Raw genomic sequence first — 18,752 nt, forward strand, 5'->3', positions numbered from 1 at the left:
GGCGCTTGCCCCGTCTGATGAGAACCCACCACACCTAGGAAGAGGGCGAACAGCAACGACAATGCTGTGGAGAGGAACTGAGCAACGCTTTTCACGCTCGGAGCCAGGCGGACAAGCCCGGTGAAACTCTGCGCAGCTCAGCCCGGGCAACACGAATAGAAGAAGAGCTGTTACCGTCCAGGCCGGTACCGCCTCCTTTAGGGAAGCGGCTCCGTAACACCGCCCAGCCACTTCCGGCTCCGCGCGCCTTCTCTTCCACTCTTCAACTGCACTTTCTTTAAAACCATGGCATCTGGTATTTCTCTCTGCCACCTCTATATTTTCTTCACTTCCCTCTCTTTGTGACTCAAGTTGAAGATAACAATTACTCCTGGAGCTATTAGAGACACACGTGTCTCTGGAAAAAACGAGCGCGGGGACGGACCTAGCGAAAGTGCCTGGGCGAAGTACCTCCGCACTCTTCTCGCCGGCCGGAAGTTGCGGGACTGAATGGTTCCCAAGCCGGTTCCTGCATCTGCTCTGTATCCACCTGAGGCTTAGCGGCCCCCTCTACAGTCAGCCGCTGGGCCACCAGGTTCATGTGGAGGCTCCCAGGCGCCCGCGCCGCGCTTCGTGGGGTCCGCGCGGCCGTGAAGCGGCACAGTCGGGCCGAGAGGGCGACTGAGACGGCGGCGGGCGCGATGGAGCGCGCTGTAGTGCGCTGTGTGCCCTCCGAGCCTAAGATAAGCCTATCGTTCGCGCTGGCCGACGGCAGCCACAAGAACATGCAGCGCGACCAAAGCGAGCCGCTGGGTAGAGCCCTCAGCCGTATCGCCACCAACGCCCTCAAAGGCCACGCTAAGGCGGCCGTCGCTAAGAAGAGCAGGAAGAACCGGCCAAACGCAAGCGGCGGCTTGGCCTGTGCGGAGCCTGGGCCCGAGCCGGCGGCGGCCTGTGAGCCTGTGGTGAAGCTGTATTACCGGGAGGAGGCAGTGGCTGAGGACGTGCTCAATGTGGACGCCTGGCAGGACGGCGCGGTGCTGCAGATCGGCGATGTCAAGTACAAGGTGGAGCGCAATCCGCCCGCCTTCACCGAGCTACAGTTGCCACGCTACATCATGGCCGGCTTCCCGGTTTGCCCCAAGCTCAGCGTCGAATTTGGGGATCCCGCCGGCTCCCTCTTCCGCTGGTACAGGGAAGCCAAACCCGGATCTGCGGAGCCTGAGGGCGGGGGCCCGTCATCGCTGTCTCCCTCCTCGCCCCCTCCTAGCTGGAAGGAAACGGGTGTGGACGAGCGCGTCTATACCCCTTCCAATGCTGACATCGGGCTACGGCTTAAGCTTCATTGCACCCCAGGCAATGGGCAGCGCTTTGGCCCAAGCCGAGAGTTGGAAAGTATGTGTCCAGTGGAGGCCGGGCCCGGTACTTGCACCTTTGACCACAGGCATCTCTACACTAAGAAGGTGACGGACGACGCTCTCATCCGCACTGTCTCCTACAACATCCTCGCAGACACGTATGCCCAAACTGAGTTTTCACGGACGGTCCTGTACCCTTACTGTGCCCCTTATGCCCTGGAGCTCGACTATCGCCAGAACCTCATTCAGAAGGAACTCACTGGCTACAACGCCGACCTCATCTGTTTGCAGGAGGTTGACCGCAACGTGTTTACGGACAGCTTAGTGCCGGCCCTCGAGGCCTTTGGCCTGGAGGGTGTGTTTCGAATCAAGCAGCAGGAAGGCCTGGCTACTTTCTACCGAAGGTCCAAGTTTAGCCTCCTTAGCCAGCATGACATTTCTTTCCATGAAGCCCTGGAATCCGACCCACTCCACAAAGAATTGTTGGAGAAATTAGTTTTGTGCCCTTTGGCACAGGAGAGAGTGCTCCAGAGATCTTCTGTCCTTCAGGTAAAATAGCTCCGCCAATCTCTACATACTCGTTCATTTTTAGGGACCTGGAAAAGGAGTGGGGTGGAGTTGCTTATAACTGAGGTGAAAGTACCCAGATATTACTGGAAGGTGTTTGCTGTGGTATCTTCAGCACAGTCAACCTTCACTCAGCGAAGCAGATACTTATTGAGCACTCCAGTGTGCCCAGCATGCTGCAGGTTGCCTTGAACAAGACACAGTGCTTACAATCTAGTAGAGACGGACACATGCTTGATACAAGAATAATAGTAATAGCTAATATTTTCTTGTACTTGCCAAGAACCGTTCTGACACATTCGAAAGTACTTAAGTGTCTGTTTTACAAGGTGCCCCATAAAGCAATTGTTAGCAATTATTTTAATTTTGGGTTCATAGTAATCCTGCTATTCCCATTATTTAAATTTTATTCTTCCAATTTTATAATGGGTAAATGGTCAAATTTACTTACCCAATTTCACACTCAAGTGTGGATTCATACAGTTACATATTTCATTAACTGCTACTTAGTTTAAGCTATCTTAGTTTCTTAAAAGCACATTTATTTTGTGTTTGTCCAGGGTTTTTAGGTAATTGTTTTTGCTTAGAATAAGAAGAGTAGCTGCCATTTTTTCCAGCACCTATTGTGTTTCATGCATCTCCATGTAAGCTCACTTAATACAGTGTGTCTGTAAAGTCATGGTGCACTTTTGACCGGTCACAGGAAAGCAACCAAAGAGGATAGAAATGTGAAATTTGCACCAAATAAAAGGAAAACTCTCCCAGTTTCATATCTATTCAGTGCAGTTCAATGTGGGCTCATGCACAGATTTTTTAGGGCTCCTTAGGTAGCTATCCCGTATAGCCTCTACAGACTCATCACTGACTGATGGCCTACCAGAACGGGGTCTCTCCACCAAACTGCCGGTTTCCTTCAACTGCTTATCCCACTGAGTAATGTTATTCCTATGTGGTGGCGCTTCGTTATAAATGCGCCGATATTCACGTTGCACTTTGGTCACAGATTCAAATTTAGTGAGCCACAGAACACACTGAACTTTTCTCTGTACCGTCCACATCTGGACTGGCATAGCCGTGGGCTGCTCCACTGTATACACGGTGTTATGTCATCATCTGCGCATGCGCACATGCTGCCACATCATCCTACAGAAACTGGGAGGGCTTTCCTTTTATTTGGTGCAGATTTCACATTTCTGTCGTCTTCTGTTGCTTTCCTGTGACCAGTCAGAAGTGCACCATGACTTTACAGACACACTGTAGAATCTACACCGTGGTAACCCTGGAGGAGCGATGATAATTGTCTCTTTTTTTACCAGTGATGAAGTTGGTTTAGAAAAAGAGGGTCTCTTTCCAGATCATACTGCTATAAATGGTTGAGTGGGTATTCAAATTTAGGTCTGCCTCACTCCAAAATCTTTACTTACCTACTTAAAAACACTTTCTTCAACCTTGACGTCCTCTGAAGCAGTAGTCCCCAACCTTTTTTGGGCCACGGACCGGTTTAATGTCAGAAAATATTTTCACGGACCAGCCTTTAGGATGGGACAGATAAATGTATCATGTGACCAAGACAAGCGTCAAGAGTGAGTCTTAGACGGATTAACAGAGGGAATCTGGTCATTTTTTAAAAATAAAACATCATTCAGACTTAAATATAAATAAAACGGAAATAATGTAAGTTATTTATTCTTTCTCTGCGGACCAGTACCAAATGGTTCACGGACCGGTACCGGTCCACAGCCTGGGGGTTGGGGACCACTGCTCTAAAGTATATTCTTTTGATACTTACCTGTATATGTTGGATTGTTACTAAAACATGTTATGCTCTGTTCTGTTAATTGAAACATGGTTTTGCTTTCCATAGTTTCATTTAGCTGCGTTCCAAAAACATTAAATGAAAATTTTCAGAAATAAACAATTCGTACATTTTAAATTGCCTGCTGCTCTGAGTAGTGTGATGAAAGCTCAGGCCTTCCTACTTCGTCCAGCTTGGGATGTGAATCATCCCTTTGTCTAGCATGTCCATGCAGTATAGGCTCCCTGCCCATTAGTCACTGGGTAGCCATCTTGGGCATCAGATGGACTGTCTTAGAGTCACAGTGCTTGGGTTCAAGTAACCTTATAGTAGGCTAATACTGTGTCACAATGCCTACGTCTTCACCTTGCTCCATTTCATCATGTAGAGTTAGTACAATACAATATTTTGAGAAAGAGCTCACATTCACGTTACTTTTATTACAGTATATGAAGTTAAAATTGTTCTATTTCATTATTATTGTTAATCTCTTACTGTGACTAATTTATAAATTAAGCTTTATCACAGGTGTGTACATATGGGGGAAAAAACATAATATATAGAGAGAGTTTTTTATTTTTCATGGTTTTAGACATCCGCTGAGGATCTTAGAATATATCCTCCATGGGGCACTACAATATTCAAAAAGTTTTAACAAAAGTTAAGTTTCATAATTACAATTATACATCAGTTTGGGAAAGATATAAAGAGTTAGTTCATCAGATAGTCTTAGATTAAAAAACATTCAGGAAATTGGCAGATAGCAACTGAAGTGTTGGCACTTTCTGTATGTTTTAGGTTTCTGTTCTTCAGTCCGCAAAAGATTCTTCAAAAAAGATATGTGTTGCTAATACCCATCTCTACTGGCATCCCAAAGGTAGGTTTTATTGGTTTTCACACATGACATAAAAATGGTAACTTAAGGTCACTAAAAGCTCTTTTGCACAGATATATATTTCTCTTTCAGTTTTATTGTGCTATAACATGCAGCACTATACAAGTTTAAGATGTTCAGCATAATGATTTACACACATTGTAAAACGTAAGTTTATATAGATACAGAAAAAAGTGGGTCTTTTTCTTGTGATGAGAATTTTCAAGATTTATTCTTTTAGCAACTTTCAAATATACCCATACAGCAGTGTTAACTATAGTCATCATTAAATCCCTAGTACTTACTTTATAACTTGGAAGTTTGTTCCTTTTGACCACCTTCATCTAATCCCCCCACACACACATGCTCACATACCCTCACACACTCCACACACAAATATACATCTTGACTGTCACCCAGATGCTATAGTTTGTGAGCTTATTAACTTAAAAGGACTTTAAAAAGTACTTACATTAATGTTTTTTATATTCACAGGTGGGTACATTCGTCTCATTCAAGTGGCAGTAGCATTGGCTCACATTAAACGTGTTTCATGTGATCTGTATCCTGGCATACCAGTTATATTTTGCGGGGACTTTAATAGTACCCCATCAACAGGAATGTATCATTTTGTCATCAATGGCAACATTCCAGAGGATCATGAAGACTGGGCTTCCAATGGGGAAGAGGAACGATGCAACATGTCTCTTATACATTTCTTGAAACTGCGAAGTGCTTGTGGTGAACCTGCTTACACAAATTATGTTGGTGGCTTTCATGGATGTCTGGATTACATTTTCATTGACTTAAATGCTTTAGAGGTTGAACAAGTGATTCCACTACCTAGTCATGAAGAAGTTACCACTCACCAGGCCTTACCTAGTGTTTCCCATCCCTCTGATCACATAGCACTTGTATGTGATTTAAAATGGAAATAAGATTTGTGTTTAATGGAATTTAAGGCTGCTTTAGTAAGGGAAATTTAATATGAATCAAAGTTTATGTGTAACTTTCAAAGAGGAGACTAGACACTAAGTTCTTACTTCTTACCCTCTTAGTTATGTTCTAGTGTCTCCATTACATGACTACTCATAATCTGCATAATACAGTTTACCCTACTTTCCATACACTTGGAGAAAAAACAAATATATTTATGACTGGCAGGGAACATTGAATTATTGTGTACATTTTATAAATACTTTTTTTTTAACCTAGTTATTAAGAATTTTATAAAAATACCATTTGAATGATGCTATAATTTTTTTATCATAACACATTTCCAATTGAGTCATGTTTATATAATTAGGGCAGATACATACAATTAAGGTGAGAGACCTAAGTTCTGATACACGGAAGAAATAACATTAGGGTCTACCTCTACCTCAATTTGGTTAGCGATTTAATACAACTTCAGAGCTTTAACAGAAGATTAAAATATACCATTACCAATTGTTACTGTTTTTCATCTTTCAGTTTTCATTAGCATATTTTCATTCTCTTATTTTTAGGATTTTAGGTAGTATATGGTACAAATGAACATATATTCTCTTTTTTTACTGTAGGTCATTTTAACTTTTAGGATGCAAGCACAATTTAGTATTCAAAGTGAGCAGCAGCAAAGTCAACTTGATCCCTTCTCTTTAATTACTCTTGCCCATGAAAAATGTTCATAAATTAACAGGGAATTTGGTGATATTAGAGAATACAGCACAATACATTATGAGAAACTGCCTACTGATAGGGGTTTAAAATTTGGGTGAACTATTGAGCATTTCTATGCTAAAAGTATTTTTGAAATTGTTGATTTTGTAAAATGTGTTAGTGAGGCTTTTGAATGTCTCAAATAAACTATTCCTTTTATAGGCTTGAGCATTATAATTTGAGTTACAGGGAAGCATTGTATATATAATTTACTGTAAAACAATATAAAGTCAAATTTTTTTTAAATTAGAAATTAGTTTTACTGATTAGTGTCTAGAGCAGTAACCAAGCTTTTCTAACTCAGTTATCACCATATCTTATTTGGTAATACTTGATCTGTTGCTTTTTTGATGTTTAGGAAAACTATATCTCATTTCTGAATTTAATTTCTAGCTTAGATATTAAAAGGCCATCCATTTCAAGAGCTCTGATTTTTGACAGTTGTGAGAACCTCTGTTCCAAATTCTTTTATCTCTGAACCAAACACTATAAGAACTTTACTCTTCTGATAAAGTAGCTTGTACTTCCATATTCTGCTCACTATCTAATGTATTATTAACTCTTAGTTTAGTAAGTTTGAGAATGAGAGGGTTTTACATACACTTCAGATTGAACCTTGAAGTACTTAAAGGTACTTGAGGGGAAAAATTAAAGTGGCAGTTTCTTGTCCTTTGAAAAAGCTATAAATGAAAAATTGATGTTACCAAATTGTGCTTTCCTAAATAACATTTTTAGAGAATTTTAACATCAGTTTACAAATATATAAATATTAAAGCCAGAATATGATTCTTTTGCAAAAAAAAAAATTTTTTTTAATTTGGTTTGTTCTGCTTTCAAACATGTTGACAGGGCTCTTACGATAACTTAAGAGAAAATAAAAAGCTTCTAAGCAAAAAGTGAGAAACACTTTAAAAGAAAAATAGTAACATGATATACTCAATGCCCACGAGTAAAACATGTAAGTTCTATATTAACAGCATGGCTACCTAAATTGAACTCTGGTCAGAAAAACTCGAAACACTTATCAAACATTCCACATCTTGCTTCTTTAAGGTTTTTATTTGCAGACTAAACAGTGTGATCAGATTGTGTACCGGCATTTCAGAATATCTGAATATAGAACATTATGAAGTGCCATATACTGTGGTTAAATCTTCATTATACAGGTAAGTTAGTATGATTGAAGTCCAAAGGTAGAGAACACTAAAAATTGAAAAGCATACCAAAATTTCCTTGTAAGTTAGAATAAAGCATCATTCAGAAATTTTTGTTTATTGATTTTATTTTATTTTTTTTTCATTTTTATTGGAGAGAGAGAGAGGAAAGAGATAGAGAGAACAGAGGGAGGAGCAGGAAGCATCAACTCCCATATGTGCCTTGACCAGGCAAGCCCGGGGTTTCGAACCAGCAACCTCAGCATTCCAGGTCAATGCTTTACCCAGTGCGCCACCACAGGTCAGGCAAGAAATGTTTGTGTTTAAAGCCATCTTTTTGACTGAATTTTTCAATTACATTTGGATTTTTAATACAAATAATTTTAATAAAATATGGAAAGCCTAGCAGCTCTTATCTATGGTGAAGCACATTTGAAGATGTCATTAGTTCTTGCTGTAGGAATTAACATTCTAAAAAAATTTTTTTGAATGAGAGGAGGGGAGATAGACTCCCACATGTGCCCCCCAAAGATATACCCAGCAACCCGTCTAGAGGCGATACTCAGACCAACTGAGCTATCCTCAGTGCCCTGGAACTAATTGAGCCACTGGCTGAGGGAGAGGGAAAGAAGCAGGTGATTGCTTCTTCTGTGTGCCCTGACCAGGAATCAAACCTGGGCCGTCCATACACCAGGCCAACACTGTATACACTGAGCAAGGCAGCCAGGGCCTCTAAAATTTTATATTGATTAAAAATGACAATTTATACAGCATATTATGCTGTTTATTGAACTTCTGCACAGTTGCCACTAGATATATACACTGGTAGTTTATAATTCATGAGCAAACAAATTTCAGGTTATAATGTAATGTTCTTTAAAATTTGGAATACTGATACCAGTCATTTCAATTTTCCAAGAATTTCACTGAGTGAATAACAGAGAATTAAGGCCTACTTATCAGGATGTGGTGGTTCTAGTCTGGAGGCAGATCTCTGAGAACATAACAAAAGGTAAAGGAGGTCCAAAAAATACTACTATGGGAAGATCTTGGTGGAAACTGACACCTTTAGATCTCATATTCTCCAGCTATGAAATAAAGGCAGAGTTCCCTACAAACTAGTTTGAGATAGAACCAAAGTCCATACATAATGAAGGGTAAAAATTTGCACTACAAGTTTATCACAAGAACCACATGTCAACTCAATAGAAAAAAATCTTTCCTCTAAAAATTTGATTTTTCAAAATTCAAAAATATTTTATTTTGAAATTTTTAATATTTTGCTCAATATAGTACTAGAAATAAATGCTATCTAGATTGCATTTTGAGAAAGGAAACCACTTCAAGAGCTTTAACTGATTTGGGTAATATTCTAATTGATAGTGGTCCCATTTTATGAGAAAGTTCATGCTTTAACTTACTGAAGGTATAGAGCTGTATTAATTTGGGTGATTTTTATAGCACTAACATCAGAATATACTATTACATTTTGAGATGACTGTACCAAAGCATTTTTTAATTGAAATTCACATAAAACCATTTCAAAGAGTGTGATTTGTTCCATTTAGTACATTCATGATGTGGGGCAACCATCATCATCTCTAGTTCCAAAACATTTTCATCACTTCAAAAGGAAACCCCTTATCCATTTCCCTCCCCACTAGACCTTGGCAGCTACTACTATGCTTCCTGCCTCAGTGTATTCCCCTATTCTGGATATTTCATATAAATAGGATCATACAATATGTAACCTTTTGTATCTGGCTTCTTTCACTTAACACTTTTTATTACTTACCCATGTTGTATCAATACTTCATTCCTTTGTATGGCTGAATAATATTCTATTATATGGCTATACCATATTTTGCTTTCCAAATAGACATTTGGGTTGTTTCCACATTTGGACTTGGTTTCTTTCATTTTTTTAAAAATATAATTAGTGGACCTCTTTACATTTTATTTATTTGAGAGAGAGAGATCAATTTGTTGTTCCACTTATTTGTGCATTTATTGGTCTATTCTTGAACGTGCCTTGACCTGGGTGGGATTCAATTCACAACCTTGTGTATCCAGATGATGCTCTAATCAACTGAGCTACCTAGCCAGAGCCTGCTTTTTGGTTATTGTGCAGAATGCTGCTATGAACATTTGTACACAAGTTTTGTATGGGCACATTTTCACTTCCTGGTCATATACCTAAAAATGATGGCTGGGCCATATCATAATTGTGTTTAACTTTTTGAGAAGCTGCCAAAATGCTTTCCAGAGTGGACATACCATTCTACATTCCCACCAGCAATGTGTAAGTTCACATTTCTCCATATCCTCACCAATTTATTTTACATATTTTTAATTTTTAGTCATTGAAGTGATATGAAGGTGGTATCTCTACCAGTGCATTCTAAACTTATTTAGTCCAATCAATTATGTTATTGCAGACATGAACTAGATTATTCACAATGGATTATACAACCTCCTGTATTTTTCCCAGAGAGCTCATCTTCAGCAATTCCTACTTATTTTTACAAGCTTATGTCAACATAGAGAAGTCAGGCTCATTGCTTCTTTTGAGAAGATGAGGGCAGAAAAATGTTACCAAAAAAATTGACCCAAAGCCCTGAAGTGTAAGTAAATTAGAAAGAGTTAGCAACCTAAAATAACAAAAAGTCACTTTAAAATGTGGGTCTACTTTAGTAATTTCAGAGAATGAATTTGCTCTTTAATGTTGACTTTTTTTTGTTTTTGTATTTTTCGGAAGTGAGAGGCGGGGAGGCAGAAAGACTCTCGCATGTGCCTGACTGGGATCCACCCAGCATGCCCACTAGGGGGCAATGCTCTGCCCATTTGGGGCATTGCTCCATTGCAACTGGAACCATGCTAGTGCCTGAGGTGGACACCATAGAACCATCCTCAGTGCTTAGGCCAACTTTGCACCAATGGAGCCTTGGCTGTAGGAAGGGAAGAGAGAGAGAGAGAGAAAGAAAGCAGAGGGGGAGGGGTGGAGAAGCAGATGGGCACTTCTGTGTGCCCCGGCCAGAAATCGAACCCAGGACTTCCACACACCAGGCTGACGCTCTACCACTGAGCCAACGAACGGGCCAGGGCCTTTAATGTTGACTTAAAATGCATTAGCCATGTTGCACTATTACTATTTTTAAAATCCCAATTTAGGCCTGACCAGGCAGTGGCACAGTGGATAGAGCATCAGACTGGGATGCGGAAGACCCAGGTTCAAGACCCTGAGGTCACCAGCTTGAGCGCGGGCTCACCTGGTTTGAGCAAAAGCTCACCAGCTTGAGCCCAAGGTCTCTGGCTCAAGCAAGGGGTTACTCCATTTGCTGAAGGCCCGTGGTCAAGGCACATATGAGGAAGCAATCAATGAACAACTAAGGTGTTGCAACGCACAATGAAAAACTAATGATTGATGCTTCTCATCTCTCCGTTCCTGTCTGTCTGTCCCTGTTTATCCCTCTCTCTGACTCTCTGTCTCTGGGAAAAAATAAATAAATAAATAAATAAATAAATTTTTAAAAATCCCAATTTAGGCAGAGTAGCAGCAAACAGCAAGAATGCCTAAATACTAATTCCTGAGAAAACAGCTGTGGCTGAATATACCTTTTACGAAGTTATAATACATAATCATAAAAAGGCTAAACTGATTATTAAAAATCTTAAATTCGAGATAAGATTTTAAAAACCTTGAATTAATATGACATTAAAAATTATAATATGGAAAAAATATTTTGCAAGTTGGCCATCCTCATAGTGTATTGAATCATATTGAAGTTGGTTGCTAAAATTAACATTTTATATATAAATTATAATCTTTAAGTTGCACTTTAAAAATACTAAATCTTTTAGTTTAGTTGGCTGCCACCCTCAATATATCTAGCAATTAACAGCTGGATTCATTCTGCTAACCCTATTGTCAAAATCCATGTTTATATTGACAGTGTTAAGTTTTTACTCACAATTTTCAATTTCCTTGAGAAGCTACACTAAAAACAAATCGAATCATCTTTATTGTCCATTTTGCATTAATTGTATGTTAAAGGATTTATATAATGCAATCCATCAATTTAATGATATCCAAGAGTGTTGCTGAAATACATCTTCTTACTGTACTGAACTATCCCTAGTTTGCATTTTTGCTGATTTCATCTCCTTTGTGTTCTATCATTAAAAACAGTAGGGAATCACATAAACTTTATTTAGTCGCTTCCTTATGTTGGATGGCCAACATACACACTTTTCAAAGTATTGCATAAAATATTTGTTTCCCCTGTGCAATAGTTTGAAGGAATGGTGTATACAAGGATACAATTAATTAGGAGCAAAACTGGCCCTTCCTCAGAAAACCTGGGTGAAGTATATTGTTTTTTGTTTTTGTGGGGTTTTTTAGAGACAGAGAGTCAGAGAGATGGATAGATAGGGACAGACAGACAGGAACGGAGAGAGATAAGAAGCATCAATCTTTAGTTTTTCGTTGTGACACCTTAGTTGTTCATTGATTGCTTTCTCATATGTGCCTTAACCGTGGGCCTTCAGCAGACCGAGTAACCCTTTGCTTGAGCCAGCGACCTTGGGTCCAAGCTGGTGAGCTTTGCTCAAACCAGGTGAGCCCGCGCTCAAGCTGGCAACCTCGGGGTCTCGAACCTGGGTCCTCCACATCCTGGTCCGATGCTCTATCCACAGCGCCACCGCTTAGTCAGGTGAAGTATATTGTTTTGATATCAAACCAAAGAATATTTCTGTGAAGCTATAGAATTTTAAAGAATTGTAAATAATGTAATTGCATTAGTTTTTATTATTACATCCCTAAAGAAATCTAGCTTTTGCATCCTAGCTTATATCCTTTTCTTTCTAAATGAAAATCCCATTTTGCTTTTTCAATCCAAATGTGATCTTTTTTCTCTTTAAAAGGCTTTTTGTCACTTCATGTCTACTGCATTGACAAGGACTGGTCCCCAAAAGAAACCCTGTACTAATTAGCAGTTACTCTCCATTTCTCCTTCCTCTCAGCTCCTGGCAACCACTTACCTTTATGTATTTGCCTATTCTGGACATTTCATATTAATGGAATCATACAATTATGTAGACTGTTACAACTGGCTTCTTTCTCTTAGTATGTTTTTAGTGATTTCTATCTGTACTTTTGTTCCTTTTTATAATGAATAATATTCCATTGTATGGACATACCATTTTATCCATTTATCAGTTGATGAATATTTAAATTGCTTCCACTTTTTGGCTTCTATGAATAATGCTCTATATTTGTGTACAGGTTTTTGTTGTTTTTTTACAAGAGACCAAGAGGGACAGATAGGGACAGACAGGAAGGGTGAAAGATGAGAAGCATCAACTCTTTGTTGGGCCACCTTAGTTGTTCATTGATTGCTTTCTCATATGTGTCTTGATGGGAGGGCTACAGCAGAGCGAGTGACCCCTTGCTCAAGCCAGCGACCTTGGACTTCAAGCCAGCAGCCTTTGGGCTCAAGCCAGAGACCATAGGGTCATGTCGATGATCCCATGCTCACGCCAGCAGCCCCACATTCAAGCTGGTAAGCCCACGTTCAAGCACAACCTTGGGTTTCGAGCCTGGGTCCTCTGCGTCCCAGGCCAACACTCTATCCACTGTGCCACTGCCTGGTCAGGCTGTATACAGGTTTTTGAATGAACCTGTTTTAATTTCTCTTGGACTTAAGATTTAAAAGTAGAAATTGCTAGGCCATATGGAAAAACCCTTTGAGGAACTGCCACACTATTATCCTAAGCAACTGTACCATTTAGCAATGTATGAGGGTGTCAATTTCTTCACATCACTGTCACTTAGCTTCTGATTAGTTATGCTGGTGTCAAGTGGCACTTCATTATGGTTTCGATTTGCATTTCCCTGATGGCTAATGGTGTTTAGCATCTTTTTATGTGCTTATTGGCCATTTGTATATCTTTGGAGGCCATTTTAAAAATTGAGTTGTCTTTTCAGTGCTTAGCAACCCCTCCTTTTTTTAAGTCATCATCCTATATACCTCTTCAGGACTATCCAAGAGGCAAATCTTGCTCAGTCTGTGCTTAATACATCCCTAATTGTGGCACTCAACGCAGGCTAAAAAGGAACAATTGCCACCAAAGCACTGGTCAGTGCCTGAGAACCAACTCACTGCCTGCAGATGGCAGTGCTAAGCACCATGATCCCAACCGAGTACTTTATAGGCCCAGTATAATTTAAAGCACACCATGTGCAGAAATCCCTGGCAAGGTCAGAAAGGCACTGAACTCAAATGTCCTTTAAAGCACAAAGGACCTTACAGGCATCTACTTACTAGTACAGCTGCTTTAATTATTCTTTACCTGAATCCAGATTGTTGCTTTTGCCATTGATGTCTCACAATCTTTGTTACTAGAATATAACCACTTAAGCATTTTATATAGTTTGTGAAAATAACTAAGGTAAGGGGATATTTGTCTAAAAGTAACACAGTAAGAAACAAAAGCAACCACGAAAGCTTAGAGTAGTGGTAAATGAGACGCCTGAATGACATCACAATATATATGCTAGAAAAAAAATTATCAAGAATGTACTTGTGCTTAAATGACTCTCAGGAGTAACTTTTAGAGCCAGGTTTAGTCAATTTGATTTTTGTAGTAGGATAGCCTTTAAAGTATTAATAAAATACTAGATGACCTTAATGAGATTAAGAATGTAAAGCTAGTATTTCATTCCTAACATTTTCCTTAAAAAATTGAGCTGATTATAAACAAATGTGTTAGGGAACAGTTCATGGTGTGCTGATACTATCCCAGCACTAACTGCTGATCATTGGAAAAGGTAAGCTGATAGTAGATTATTTCTAATCACTTTATCAGAATTCAACCTTCTGAATAGGTAATCAGACTCTGAAACTGGTTAATTTTTCCCTACAAGATCAGATAATGTTCTTGCAGATTTACCAACCATTTTCTCTTTATCACTCAATCTAAGTTTTGTATAAATTCTACCAGTTGGTAATTACACTTCTCACAAAAATTAGGGGATCAGGAAACGTGCAGATACTCCAGTACTTTCAGCCTTTTGTATAGTGCATTCTCACCAATAAAAGTTGGTTTTCCATCTCATTTGCATAATCAAACTTTCATTGACTTGTCGTTAGCTTTTCTGATGTTTAATTAATAAACAAAGTCAAATGTTTTTTATCGCTTCATATTCATTTTGAAATAACCCTTAATTTTTGTGAGCAGTATATTTACATTAAAGAAATGCCTCACGTGACATCAGAAAGCATAAGCACTTGCATCCAATGACAAGTCAGAAGTCATTTTCACCTCTATAACCAAGAACCAGAAATTCCGTATTTAAGAAAGTTTGATCTGGGACTTCTGGTTTCTGGTCTGGCATTTAAGAAGCTTGGAAGTTGGCTCTGGCCAGTTGGCTCAGTGGTAGAGCATGAGCCCAGTGTGTGGAAGTCCCAGGTTCGATTCCCAGTCAGGGCACACAGAAGTGACCATCTGCTTCTCTACTCCTCCCCTCCTCCTTCTCTGTCTTTCTCTCCTGCAGCCATGGCTCAAATGATTCGAGCAAGCTGGCCCTGGGTGCTGAGGATGGCTCCATGGCCTTACCTCAGGTGCTAAAATAGCTCGGTTGCTGAGCAATGGAGCAGCCCCAGATGGACAGAGCATCATCCAGTAAGGGGCTTGCCAGGTGGATCCCATTCAGGACACATGCAGGAGTATGTCTCTGTCTCTCCACCTCTCATCCTCTCACTTAGTAAAGAAGCTTGGAAGTTGCTCCTCTGTCCTAACTAGAAGTAAAAAACTCAAGAAACTGAAAAATTGACAAGTATTCATAGATCCATAAGAGAAATGTCATAGGGCAGACCAGTGCCCACCAAATCGGAAAGACCAAGAGGTGATATAGATTCACAACTTAAAGCAGCAGAAACCTCTGTAGGAACCAATGCCCAGTAGGGAAATCCAAACTGCAATTAAGAAATTGCTAGAGGCTCAGTGTGGACAACTGAAAGTTAACTCTAGGGGAACCCAGTCTCTTGGGGGTTAGGAGGTATACTTTTGAGTTTTACCTCCTGGATTTCAGCCAGCTTCTCACAGTGAGTACTGTAGAAAAACCCCTCATGCTTCTAGCAGGGGAAGGCGATCAAGGAACCATTTGGGAAAATGTCAGAGCATCCTGTTCTTAACACGGTCTGTGCTCAGGAGAAACTAAGCAGACCCTATTTTACAGGAGCTTTTATCAGAGCCTAAATGACTACACAAAAGAAAATACCTCATCTCCAGCCTACCCTAGCCCTCCTGTCCTACCTAAAGAAAGTAAAAAATTAAAAAAAAAATTTTAAATTGCTAAACACATGCCAGAAACTGAGACCTAATCATAGAACTGTAGAATGCTTCCTCAACCTCCACACCTTACCATGACATTACTAAAGGCCTATTTATAGAAGTTCCTTTTACCCAGTACATCATGTCCAGCCATTAAAACGTGACAGGACAGGCCCTGGCCAGTTGGTTCAGTGGTAGAGCATTGGCCCAACATGTGTAAGTCCCAGACTTGACTCCTGGTCAGGGCACACAGGAGAAGCACCCATCTGCTTCTCCACCCCTCCCCCTCTTCCTTCTCTCTCTCTAGTTCTCTTCTCTCCTCCCGCAGCCATGTCTCAGTTGGAGCAAGTTGGTCTGGGAGCTGATGGCTCCATGGCCTCGCCTCTGGCACTAAAATAGTTCAGTTGTCGAGCAATGGAGCAATGGCCCCAAATGGGCAGAGCATCACCCCATAGGGGGCTTGCCAGGTGAATCCTAGTCAGGGCACATGCAGGAGTCTTTCTCTCTGCCTCCCTACTTCTCACTTAAGAAAAAAATTTAAAAATAAATAAAAAGGAAATCAAATTGGCCGGACATACTAAAGAGCAAAAAACAGTTTGACAAAAGAGCAAGCATCAGAACCAGACTCAGATATGGCAGGAATGATAGGATCACTAGACCAGGAATTTAAAACAATTGTAATGTTATGGGCTCTAATGGATAGACAATGTGTAAGAACAGATGGGCAATATTAGCAGAGATGGAAATTTTAAGAATTTTTAAAAAGCTAAACATTGTAATAAATGAAGAATGCCTTTGGTGGACTTACTGATATAGACTGGACATGGCTAAGAAAGAATCTCTTGAGTATGAGGATATCTCAACAGAAACCTTCAAAACTAAAAAGCTAAGAGAAAAAAAGGAATAAAACCCAAAAGACTATCCAAGAACTGTGGGATAACTACAAAGGGTACAATATATGTGTAATAGGAATACCAGAAGGACAAGAGAGACACAATATCTGAAACATGACTGAGAACATTAAGTAAATGTAAACCATACATTAAAAAAAACAAACCAACTAGGATAAATACCAAAAACCTATACTTATGCATATCATTTTCAACTACAGAAAAGCAAAGGAAAATTCCTGAAAGAAACAAAAGTGAAGGAGAAATAAAAACTCTCAAACAAATTGAGAGAATTTGTTGCCAGTAGACCTGTCCTTGAAAGAAATGTTAAAATAATTCTTTAGAAAGAAGGAAAATGACACAAATCAGAAACATGAATCTACTTTTTCTTATTCCTAATCTTACAGATGTTTATTCAAAATAATGACAGCATTACTGTATTTAACAATATATACTTATGGATAACTGAAGTGAATGATTGCAATGACATGAGGAACTGGAAGGAAGAAATAGGATTATTTTGTTATTAAGGTATAGGCATACCTCAAAGATACTGTAAGGTCAACTCCAAAACACTACAATAAAGCAAGTATTTCAATAAAACAAGCTGTGAACCTTTTTTTTTTTTTTTTTTTTTGTATTTTTCTAAAGCTGGAAACGGGGAGACAGTCCGACAGACTCCCGCATGCGCCCGACCGGGATCCACCGGCACGCCCACCAGGGGGCGACGCTCTGCCCACTAGGGGACGATGCTCTGCCCCTCCGGGGCATCGCTCTGTTACGACCAGAGCCACTCCACTCCAGCGCCTGGGGCAGAGGCCAAGGAGCCAACCCCAGCGCCTGGGCCATCTTTGCTCCCATGGAGCCTCGCTGCAGGAGGGGAAGAGAGAGACAGAGTGGAAGAAGAGGGGGAGGGGTGGAGAAGCAGATGGGCGCTTCTCCTGTGTGCCCTGGCCGGGAATCAAACCCAGGACTTCTGCACGTCAGGCCGACGCTCTACCACTGAGCCAACTGGCCAGGGCCTAAAACAAGCTGTAAACTTTTTGATGGTGAAGTATCTTCCTCTGATTTGTAAAATACAGATCTGTGAAGCAAATAAAACAAGGTATGTCTATATACCCACTTCCTATGAAGGATGCTGTTATTTTGAAGTGGACTTGGATTAGTTGTGAGGATACATTGTAAGCTCTAGGGAAACCACTAAAAAGTTTTAAAAAGTTTAACTGATATGTTAAGAAAGTAGAGAGAACAGAACCATATATACTGCTCAATTAAAACTACAAAAGGCAGCCTGACCTGTGGAGGCACAGTGGATAAAGAATCAACCTGGAAAGCTGAGGTTGCCAGTTTGAAACCCTGGGCTTGCTGGCTTGCCCAGTGAAGGCACAAAAAAACCTGGTCAAGGCACAAATGAGAAGCAACTGCTATGAGGTGATGCTTCCCAATCTTTCCCTATTCCTCTTTCTCTTCGGTCTCTAAAATAAATTAAATCTTAAATGAAAATAGTAAAAAATAAAACTACAAAGAGCAGAAAAAAATTGGAAAATAAAATGGAACAAAGAACAAGTCAGCAATTAGAAAAATTACAAGTATGGTGGTAGATATTAATCCAGCTATGTCAATAATCACTTTAAACATCAATGGTCTAAGTGCACCAAATACAGTATATGTCAGAAATTGTCAAATGGATCAAAAACGACCCAGGTGTATGTTGTCTAAAAAAGGCCTTTCAATAAAGACATACAGATTAAAAATAAATGGATAGCAAGTGAATGAGAAGAAAAGCCACAGACTGGAAGTATTTGCAAAAGACACATCTAATAAAGGACTATTATTCAAAATATAGTATATAAAAAACTCTTAAAACTCAACAGTAAGGAAATGCAGCTACAAAATGAGCCAAATGTAGTATCTTTTATACCTTTGGATGATTGACATTATTCTATATTTTGAATGCTTGATTTGTCATTAAAGGTTTTCATTTTTAAAAAATAGGCAAAGACCTAAACCCCACCAAAGATATATAGATGGCAAATAAACATATGAAAAGATACTCACACGTCATCAAAAAATGCAAATTAAAATGAGATACCACTAATA

General features: G+C 39.8%; 1 protein-coding gene across 1 annotated transcript; it reads left to right on the forward strand.

Annotated features, from left to right (window-relative positions):
- The first annotated feature begins 275 nt into the window (after positions 1-275).
- On the forward strand, positions 276-7,270 carry PDE12 (phosphodiesterase 12). Its single transcript, XM_066244699.1, has 3 exons — positions 276-1,886; positions 4,498-4,576; positions 5,069-7,270. Exons 1-3 carry the CDS (start codon positions 579-581, stop codon positions 5,509-5,511), a joined length of 1,830 nt encoding a protein of 609 aa, XP_066100796.1. The 5' UTR covers positions 276-578; the 3' UTR covers positions 5,512-7,270.
- Positions 7,271-18,752: the final 11,482 nt, after the last annotated feature.

Source organism: Saccopteryx bilineata, chromosome 10 (assembly GCF_036850765.1).
Source record: "Saccopteryx bilineata isolate mSacBil1 chromosome 10, mSacBil1_pri_phased_curated, whole genome shotgun sequence".
Taxonomy (NCBI): Eukaryota; Metazoa; Chordata; class Mammalia; order Chiroptera; family Emballonuridae; genus Saccopteryx; species Saccopteryx bilineata.